Raw genomic sequence first — 11012 nt, forward strand, 5'->3', positions numbered from 1 at the left:
TCCAGACGAGGACAAAAAATCAATATTATACGTCCCATTAGTGCGCGAGGTCATTATTTATCAAACAGAAAGCGGAAGTTCGTCATTGACTGACAGGAAGTTTGACCAATCACAGGGCTTGAATTCGATTAGGGCGGGCTACTCGTGCGGAGGTGGGATTTTTTTTTTTCTAGCCACCGTCCATCTTCACTGAGCTTCATCCCAGTGAGCGAGCTTGTCGAAAAGAAAACACAATTCGGAAGTAAAGAAGACTTTCTGGAATAAGTTTTGGCTGTTATTGAAAAAAAGAAAAACGAAAGCCCATGTTATAGGTAAATGTCGTAAAAAAACAACCAAAAAGGAAAATAATGTGACTCTTGGTGGTCGCCTCGACCCAGTTTCCCTTTTTCTTAAATGTGGCTAGCCGAGTTGCTAGTTAGCATTTTCTGCTTTAGCCAAATTAGCGAGCAGCTTTTGAACGCTTTATGAAATATTACGCATTATACCACGCAGAACCACTATGTTAAAGCTACGCACAAAATAATGCATGAATGTGATTTTCATACACCGTAATGCATCGCGCCGCTTCTTCCAAGCGAGCTCGACGATCTTAGCAGCTGGTTAGCATTAACGTTAGCCGACTAGCCGCTAACCATATCTGTCAGAATGTGACTAAATCTAAAATCGTGTAATGATACTTGGAAAACCGGCGGTTATGTAGTTGTTGTTTTTTGAATGTCCATTGAAATGTGCGTAGTTAATGTGTTGGAACTCGAATTAATGTCGGTATGAAAACGGTGCAAGGAGAGCTGATGAATTAATTGTGTTCGGTTTTGATGCTGTGAGGCTGTGTAAGGCTTCTAGTTTTACATCTTTTTGTTCATTTTGCTCCTAAAATAGCCAACTTTGTGACAGACGGAATGTGGACATCGTCGTAGTCAGAGCCATGGCTGACAAAAGAAAACTTCAAGGTAAGGAACTGAAAACTGCCTGAAAAAAATATTAGGTTTCGTTTCCTAACCCGTACAAAGTTAAGGCAACATAGCTATAAAATGTTACGTTTACGTGCATTAAAAAATATTGTGGATTTAAATGTTGTTTTTACTCACTTAGGTGAGATTGACCGATGTTTGAAAAAAGTAGCTGAAGGTGTAGAGCAGTTTGAAGACATTTGGCAAAAGGTGAGGAGTGTTTTTGACTGCTAGAGAAGAAAAAAATGTGTAATAGAGAATTTATTTTGTCTATTTTTCAGCTTCACAATGCAGCCAATGCCAACCAGAAGGAAAAATATGAAGCTGACCTTAAGAAAGAGATTAAAAAACTACAGGTATGGTGGCACTATTAGTGATTTGGACTATTTACTTTTTACTGTTTACTGTTTATTTATGTCATCTAAACGTTAGTAAAACATGTATCATCATGATTTTCATTTGACTATTTACATTACTGTTTGTTTATATTGGCTCAACGTTTATAGAAAATGTGTCGTCATGATTTTCATTTGACTATATTATTGTATATTTATATTGTCTAAACCACAATGGCCAAACTACGGCCCGCGGGCCACATATGGCCCGTTGGGCTTTTTAATCCGGCCCGCCGCCGTTGTCCAAATAATTTTTTGAAAATGTTATTTATATATTTAATTTTTTCCCCGAGGTGGCGCCGTCACGCAGAAGCTAGTGGGATTAGCTCTGCCCACTCTTATTTTTTTTCCCGTTTTACAGCCCCTCTATCTTTTTTTTCAAATGACATTTTAATATTTCTAAATACCACATTCCTTTTTACTTGATTTTGTACTTTATACTTTTTACTGTAATGATAAGTGATGAGTATGTTAATACTTTAGTTCTTTTTTTCTGTTTGTTTCATATGTACTATTAACGGATGCACTTTTTTATATATATTGTATCTTGTGCTAACCCGGGCCATCTGTCAAATTTTTTAAGTCAATATGGTCATTTCCCAATCAAATACTGCTATTTTTGGATTATCAAATAATACAAATACTACATTGACAACAATGGATTTATTGTTCGCAATGTATTGGACGTCTATTACCGTCAATGGCGATTCATTAATTTTTCCCCCATTTTTTTGTTTTATTCTGTTTTTTGCAGCGACTGAGAGATCAGATAAAAACATGGGTGGCCTCCAACGAAATCAAAGACAAACGGCAGCTAGTGGAGAACCGCAAACTCATCGAGACGGTACGTCTAATCGCTAATCGTTCGATTCCCGAAATGCTCACTGGCCTTTTGTCGCACCTTTCCAGCAAATGGAGCGCTTCAAGGTGGTGGAACGGGAAACAAAAACGAAAGCCTACTCCAAAGAAGGCCTGGGCCTGGCGCAAAAAGTGGATCCGGCTCAGAGGGAAAAGGAAGAAACGGGACAGTGGCTAACAGTACGACAATATCCGTTATCTTTTTATTATGCTAAAATATTGTTCAATCTAACAACTTTTTTTCCCATTAGAACACGATAGACACGCTAAATATGCAGGTGGATCAATTCGAAAGTGAAGTGGAGTCACTTTCGGTCCAAACCAGAAAGAAAAAGGGGGATAAAGAGGTAAAGTTATTTCCAGTTTTGCCCTACAAAAAGTTACAATTTTTTGTTGATTCTGATTTCCAATTGAAATCTTTGCTTTTGTGCAGAAACAAGATCGAATCGAGGAACTCAAGCGCTTGATCGAAAGGCATCGGTATCACATCCGCATGCTGGAGACCATCTTACGAATGCTGGACAACGACTCGGTGCCGGTGGACGCCATTCAGAAGATCAAAGACGACGTGGATTACTACATCGATTCGTCGCAAGATCCCGATTTTGAGGAAAATGAGTTTCTCTACGACGACTTAGACTTGGAAGACATCCGTGAGTACAGTTTCTTGCCTTTTTACTACCCGGCTTTGCCTTTTTACTGTTGTTTGTAATATGAAATTGGATTGGGTAACTTTATTCATCCCGGATTTGGGAAATTATGTTGTCACAGTAGCAAGAGGGTGAGAATACAGACACAGTAAAATACATTATAGACATAAATAAATAGGTCATAAGTAAGTAAATACATGAATAAATATATAAATACATAAGCCTCTTGCTGAAATGTATGTATGTGTGTATGTATATATATACACATATACACATAGTATACACATAGTATACACATAGTATACACAGACACATGTTATACACATATACATATAGTATACACATACACATGGTATACACATATACACATGGTATACACATACACATGGTATACACATGTACACATAGTATACACATAGTATACACATACACATGGTTTACACATACATATAGTATACACATAGTATACACATACACATGGTATACACATATACACATGGTATACACATACACATGGTATACACATGTACACATAGTATACACATAGTATACACATAGTATACACATAGTATACACATAGTATACACATAGCATACACATAGTATACACATACACATGGTATACAGATATACACATGGTATACACATATACCAATAGTATTCACATACACGTATACACATACATACATATATAAGCACATATATACATACATATACATAGATGTACACCGCATAGGGCTCAGGGGTCAAAGAAAACATGAATGAAAAAATGAAATTTGTATACAGTTCTACCTCTATTTAGGAAATTCATTGGTTCCAGAACTTTTTTCGTAACTAGAATATTTTGTAAGTATAGCAGTACTTTATATGTAAATTCCATCATTTGTCAACAATAGTGCAGTACGGAAGAAGCTAACAGGTTTTTTTTTGCATAATTTGGATTATTTGTCAGGTGAAGGATTCCCGTATAGAAAACTAGATGAACAATTTTAGGAAGCAGCCAAATTCAAATAATATCTATATTTTGTCAGGTGGGCCTTCCTTAGAGTCAAATACATTTGACATTTCTCTGCATGCACATAATGTCATTAGATTAAATTTGACCCTGGCATACATAAGCCCCGCCTCCCCGTGTGTCAAAATCAAAACACTGGCATTTTTTTTCTTACGACCGCCTCCGTTTTCTCCAAGCTGCAGCACTCGTGGCTACGTCGCCATCAGGTCAAGGCAACATGGAAGACGAGATGTACCTCCACTCCAGCAGCACTCCCACGTCTACCACCTCGTCGTCGCCCATCCCCCCTTCGCCGGCTACCTGCGCCGCCGTAAGTCGTCCTCTCTCTCTCTCTTCTCCTTTTTACGTGATTTACCGGCCTTTTCCCTCGAACCAAAAGTGGCGTTCCTCCTACCTAATTCACACCGGCTCGTGTGCTGTGCTGACTCACCATCCCTTTTCCCCCCCCAAAAAGTGTATTGTCACATGAAGGTATCTCCTCCCATAGGAGAACTCAGAGGACGATAAGAAAAGGGGACGGTCGACAGACAGTGAAGTTAGTCAGGTGAGAGGCTCTCATCTGTGCTGTGTGGCTAGATGAACAGTTTAGTGGTACTTTCTTCAGCCTTGGTCCTCAGGAGGGACTTTATGTGGGTGAAAAGCGCTTTATTTTTAGTTATTTTAATTTATTTTTTTGGTTTATGCTCTGTGGGACCACGGCTGGGGACTTCTGGTTTTGGTTGTCTCATCTTCCACTTACGTTGGGGTTTTTAGTTTTAAGAAATGCGCCGGCGAGTACACGGATGTTTTGGGGAAAAGATGTAGTACACGTAAAGTGGGATTTTTAAGGGATTGGTCGATGGATTGGACGTCCGTCAGAGTTCGCGGTAGTCGAAAATGTGGCCTATAAAAAATCGCTGGTTCGTATATATTTTTTTAAAAAGGGAGCTTTGCTAGTTTTTATTTCAGATTTTTTTTTCAAATATCTTTTGATATACTTTTACCAGTTAGGAATGAGTTGTATTGGGTTTTTTTTAGTTGGAAAAGGTAGAGATGGACAAAGTGCTTTGTTTTGCATCGTTTTTGGGCAATGTTTCCTCTAATTTTTCATGTAAAACATGATGTAAAACATGAAAAACATAAGAGTGGACAGAGCTACTGCCATTGGCTGCCGAGTAAACGGCGCCATCATGGGGAAAGGAGTAAAAAAAAAGTTTGGATTTTATTTACTGCGCGACATATGATTGCTGCTGCGAAGAGAAGACGAAAGTAGTGCACAATTGACTACATGCGCTTCCGATAGTTTTTCGCTAAGTAAAAGCTACGTTTCAAATTATTTGAAGTTTTTTCGTGTTTAAGTATAATTGTAACTCAAGTGCGTTTTATTCCCGTTAAAGCTCGCTTTCCGAAAAAAAAGCACTGTGAAATTTTTACAGAGGGAAGATGGACGCCCAAAAATCTTTGTTGTCTTGTGTGTGGCTTGGTTTGTCACCTGCTGTGCTGTTCTAATCAGGGGAAAAATGGCTTTCTGGTGTGTTATTCACAATTTCGGTGCTTTGATTTTGCAGCTTTTCATGGTGAAATTTTGAGCCTTGCTAATAATGACCAATAATGGAAACCGCTATTATGATTACTATTGCTGTCTATGGGGCAAAATATTTCCTTTTTGACTCACTAGCGCCTCCCATATGTGATAAAAAAAGCTAATAGTTGATTTGCCGTTTGTGTTTTGTATTCCTTTGCAAGAAATAACAATTGAAAAACACTAACCACTATTTGAAAAGCAATAGAAAATAATAAGATTTATTTTTGTATGTTTAGCTTGTAAATGCCACTGAATAAAATAGGATGCCAAAATCTGAAAATCCCCATATTTTGCCAAAAAGATCCCATAAGCCCACCATATCAATATTTAAGAAAAATAACCACCCATACTTTTCTCTATTGACTTTACTAACCATCTCATTCCAAAAATCTGTGTACACTTAGCACAGCAAGTATTCCATGATGGCGTCCTCATTTCTTTGTGTTTTTTTTTCTCCTCTCCATGGCGCTTTTTTGCGCTTCCAGTCACCGGTCAAGAACGGCACGCCCTCCCTACTCTCCTTCTCCTCGTCCTCCACGTCGGGCTCGTCCTCCTCCTCGTCCCTGGTCTCCATGGCCAGCGTGGTGGGCGGAGTCCCGGCGGTCCCCACCAGCAGCGGCCTAATCGCCAGCTTCAGCAGCGCCGTGCAACAGCACCAACAACACCAACAACAACCGCATCTGGCAGCCTCTCAGCAACAAGCCCCGCCCCTCAACGCGGCCCAGCAACAGCACCCGCCCCTGTCCAAAGCCCCGGCGCCCTCCAACAGCAACCCGAGTCCGCCCGGCAACCCGTTGCTCCCGGCGTCCTCCGTGCCGTCGCTGCCCACGCCCAGCGCGCCCATCTCGTCGCCCGCCGCTTCTCTGCCTCAGCCCTCGTCCGGGTCCGCCCCCGGTCTGGGACTCGGACTCGGATTGGCTCTGGGAAAAGGCAACATGGCGGGGACCGCCCCCACCGCCGCTCAGATGTCGGCGCTAGGTCTCGGCGTCCATTCCTCGTCTTTAAATACCATGGCGGGGCTCATGTCGGGCTCCACGCCGGCTCCCTACGCACAAGCGGCGGCGGGCGGCTTGGGGCTGAGCTCGGCGTCCAATGTTTCCACGGACGGCGGCGTCCCCGTCATCGGCGCCTCCTCCAATGGGGCGGCGCTCGGACTGCTGGGATCCGGACACGGATCGCTGAGTGGAGGGATCTTGGGTCTGGTATCCGGGCAGGGGGCGTCGCCCGCCGTCTCCCAGGCGCCGCCAGGTTCCGTCGGCGCCTCGCCGGGAGCCGTCGGCATGATGGGGGGCAACGGAGGCGGCGTGGGGATGATCGGCAATGCCCCAGCGCGGCCCCCTAGTGGACTCAAGCAGAATGGGAACACAAGTATGTGGAATTTCACTTGTTTTTTTCACTTGTTTTCACTTTTTGTAGTAAAAAATCTAAAGACATTTTCCTCCACAGGTTACAGTGCGGTAGTGGCGGAAAGTTCGACGGAATCGGCCCTCAGCACCCCGAGCCAATCGCAAAGCAGCCAGCCGTCGTCCCTCAGTTCTTCTGCCAGTCAGCCGTAAGTCCGCCTTTCCGTTACTCCGCCCCCAAAATACACCCTTAACGATTTGCCGCCCGCTCTTGCTCAGGTTGGACAACGGCCCCAGTTTAATCAGCTCCATCACCCTGCCGCCCAGCTCGCCGTCGCCATCTTTCTCGGACAGCACGCCAGGCGGAGGGAACCTGCTAAACGGGCCGCACTCCTACGCGCAAGCCTCTGAAGGCCTCAAGGTGAGTCGCTTCAGTTGATTGGCATTTTAAATGATTTGATATATGCGGAAACTGTCTGAATGAAAGTAGAACTGGTGTTGAGTGTATTTCTGATTGAGTATTTCGAAATATCTTTGCACATTGCTTGAATTTGATGTCCTAAAATGGGGTAAATCAATGTACATTAACATATACATGATATGATTATGAAATTGGCTGTAAATATTTCTTTGTGAGGCTTTCCTTCAGATTTTTAATTCACATCAATTCAAACAGTGTTTTTTCAGTTTTTTGGGGTTAAACTCCAATGATGTAAAAAAATATATACCTGATATACTTTCGTTTCTGACCAGTATAGTACTATATATCAATGATTGTGACTTTAAATTAGTGTATATTCTGACTTTTTTTTAAATACTTTATTCTATAACTTATAGTTGGTGCTGCTCTAACCTTGCGCTTCTTTGCCGTCAGGCTCCCGAGCCTCTCATCTCCTTAAAGGCCATGGCGGAGAGGGCGGCCCTGGGTTCGGGCCTCGATGGCGAGATTCCCAACTTGCACCTAACCGAGCGAGGTCAGTAGTCCGTTAGCCACCGCCTCTCGTCATCAACATGTTTTTAAAATGTGTACAATGCTACTAATGCATCCGCAGACATCTTCTCATCGTCCGCCGCGCCCGGCACGCCCGCCGCCCCGCAGCCGTCCGTGTCCGAGGTCAGCATCCCGCCGTCGCTGGGCGTCTGCCCCTTGGGACCCACCCCGCTGCCCAAAGACCAGCTGTACCAGCAGGCCATGCAAGAGTCGGCGTGGACGCACATGCCGCATCCGTCGGATTCGGAAAGGATCAGGCAAGAATTTGAGAAAAAAATGGCCACTTTTCTTTATTGTCCAAGTCTCATTTGTCCTTTACATTCTCGTGTTTGTAGGCAATACCTGATGAGGAACCCGTGCCCCACGTTGCCCTTCCATTACCAGATGCCACCACATCACTCGGACTCCATTGAGTTCTACCAGCGACTGTCCACGGAAACGCTCTTCTTCATCTTCTACTACCTGGAGGTGAGCGCGGTCCAAAAAGGACCTCCTTCGGTCGAGGTGTGGATGAATTGTATGTAACCTGGCGGTCGGTTGATCTTTTGCAGGGCACCAAGGCGCAGTATCTATCCGCCAAAGCGCTGAAGAAGCAGTCGTGGAGGTTTCACACCAAGTACATGATGTGGTTCCAGAGACACGAGGAGCCCAAGACCATCACCGATGAGTTTGAACAGGTGCCAAACGTGCAACTCGACAGACAATTCGAGCAATTACACGCGTGTCTAAATCCATTGAAATTGAACTCGATAGAATAAACCACACCACACATTTTCAAATGCAAATGTACATAGTCAAAAGAAAGCGATGTCAGGACGCATGAATGTTTTTTCCAGACAAGAATTTATTCAACCAACCAAGACAACAGTTATCAACAAATTTGGCGGCGTAAGTGTTGTGGCATACATGTATGTATACATGTATGTATACATACATTCTCGTATGCATGTATACATACATGTATGTATCCATACATGTATGTATATATGTATACATACACACATACTTGTATGTATGTATACATACATGTATGTATACATACATGTATACATGTATGTATACATACATGTATACATGTATGTATACATACATGTATACATGTATGTATACATACATGTATACATACATGTATGTCTACATACATGTATACATGTATGTATACATGTATGTATACATACATGTATACATACATGTATGTACATGTATGTATACATTTATGTATACATACTTGTATATATGTATACATACTTGTACGTATGTATACATACATACTTGTACGTATGTATACATACATACTTGTACGTATGTATACATACATACTTGTACGTATGTATACATACATACTTGTACGTATGTATACATACATACTTGTACGTATGTATACATACATACTTGTACGTATGTATACATACATACTTGTACGTATGTATACATACATACTTGTACGTATGTATACATACATACGTGTATGTATAATACATACTTGTATGTATTATACATGCACGTATGTATGTATACATACATACTTGTATGTATGTATACATGTATGTATACATACCTGTATGTATGTATACATACATACTTGTATGTATACATGTATGTATACATACATACATACTTGTATGTATACATGTATGTATACATACATACTTGTATGTATACATGTATGTATACATACATACTTGTATGTATACATGTATGTATACATACCTGTATGTATGTATACATACATACTTGTATGTATACATACATACATACATACATACTTGTATGTATACATGTATGTATACATACATACATACATGTATGTATACATACATACATACTTGTATGTATACATGTATGTATACATACATACATACTTGTATGTATACATGTATGTATACATACATACATACTTGTATGTATACATGTATGTATACATACATACATACTTGTATGTATACATGTATGTATACATACATACTTGTATGTATACATGTATGTATACATACTTGTATGTATGTATACATACATACTTGTATGTATACATGTATGTATACATACATACATACTTGTATGTATACATACATACATACTTGTATGTATACATACATACATACTTGTATGTATACATACATACATACTTGTATGTCTACATGTATGTATACATGTATGTATACATACTTGTATGTATACATACTTGTATGTATGTATACATATGCATACACACTCACTCACACAGTTAATGGATATCTGAAGGAAGAGTAGTTACCTGGTGAATGGCCACTAACTTTGTTTCTCCGTCTATCCACAGGGCACTTACATTTACTTTGACTACGAGAAGTGGGGCCAGCGGAAGAAGGAGGGCTTCACCTTCGAGTACAGGTACCTGGAAGACCGAGACTTGCAGTGACCAACGCCCGCCCGAGCCGGAGTACGCCCAGACACAAATGTACTGCTGTCGACATTCCAAGACTGAACTCCAAAAAAACTGTGGATAGAGATTGTGATGTGTAGTAGAAACAACAACAACGACGACCTTGAAAAAAAAAATGAAATAAAACGGAGAGCGGCGTCTGTATAAAACGTCGGCGTCTCCCGCCTCGTCGCACGTCTTGTGCCCGTTTGTGTGCGCACACCGACTATGTGGCATTAGGAACGCAGCCCCGCCCTCTCCTCAAATGCATGTTTATTATCGTTTCAGGCTTTTGTTTTTTTTTTCTTTGACAAAAAAAAACATTCTGTGTAAACACAAACCTGGACGCCTAGCCCCACCCCCTTTTTTTTGTTTGTTTTTAAATTCGACACGCGAACATTGTCAAGTAAACTGCCCTATATTCTATTTACTGTAACTTTCTGGTCTAGAGCGGGGAGCTACAGTGGACGTTTTAGTTACGGTGTGTAGATTTGGCTTCGTTTTAAGACCCCCGTCAAATGCCTGTCATGGTCACTATTAGACATAGTGAGCGGTTATCAATAGATTTATTGATATTGTTGTGGTCCAGTGAAAGGAAAACCGACGGAGAGCCACCTCGAAGGCCTCTCCCTGTGACAGGGATAGCGTCCTTAACGGACTTGGATTAAATTGCTATGCAATTGAACTGGTCTCTGACTCCCTCTGTCTTTACCAATAAAGTGTGTTTTTAAGTTAAACCTCTCAAAAGTACTGCATCATTATTACGTCTTGGTGTAGTGGTTTACTTGCCTGACTGGAGCGAAGAGGTGTGAGCTCGATTCCCGCTGATTGTCGTCTCGCTGTGTTCAT

The 11012-nt window shown here is 41.5% G+C and overlaps 1 protein-coding gene across 5 annotated transcripts; it reads left to right on the forward strand.

The window, feature by feature from the left end:
* Positions 1 to 66: 66 nt before the first annotated feature.
* On the forward strand, positions 67 to 10900 carry cnot3a (CCR4-NOT transcription complex, subunit 3a). Of its 5 annotated transcripts, none has more exons than XM_077721091.1 (18): positions 67 to 311; positions 880 to 950; positions 1093 to 1160; positions 1232 to 1306; positions 2100 to 2189; positions 2255 to 2383; positions 2455 to 2550; positions 2637 to 2856; positions 4044 to 4177; positions 4355 to 4411; positions 5917 to 6799; positions 6878 to 6983; positions 7054 to 7195; positions 7649 to 7748; positions 7827 to 8022; positions 8101 to 8233; positions 8317 to 8442; positions 10062 to 10900. In XM_077721091.1, exons 2-18 carry the CDS (start codon positions 926 to 928, stop codon positions 10158 to 10160), a joined length of 2679 nt encoding a protein of 892 aa, XP_077577217.1. In that variant the 5' UTR covers positions 67 to 311; positions 880 to 925; the 3' UTR covers positions 10161 to 10900. The 5 variants fall into 5 exon arrangements, with proteins under 5 accessions (XP_077577217.1, XP_077577219.1, XP_077577218.1 ...); XM_077721093.1 differs by having other exon boundaries at positions 4050 to 4177; XM_077721092.1 differs by having other exon boundaries at positions 895 to 950.
* Positions 10901 to 11012: the final 112 nt, after the last annotated feature.

Source organism: Stigmatopora nigra, chromosome 7 (genome assembly GCF_051989575.1).
Source record: "Stigmatopora nigra isolate UIUO_SnigA chromosome 7, RoL_Snig_1.1, whole genome shotgun sequence".
NCBI lineage: Eukaryota > Metazoa > Chordata > Actinopteri > Syngnathiformes > Syngnathidae > Stigmatopora > Stigmatopora nigra.

Coding starts and splice junctions, on each gene's coding strand:
- cnot3a (XM_077721091.1), top strand. CDS start 926: ATGGCTGACAAAAGAAAACTTCAAG. Junction 2,190..2,254: donor ACCGCAAACTCATCGAGACG/GTACGTCTAATC, acceptor GCACCTTTCCAG/CAAATGGAGCGCTTCAAGGT. Junction 8,023..8,100: donor TCGGATTCGGAAAGGATCAG/GCAAGAATTTGA, acceptor TCGTGTTTGTAG/GCAATACCTGATGAGGAACC.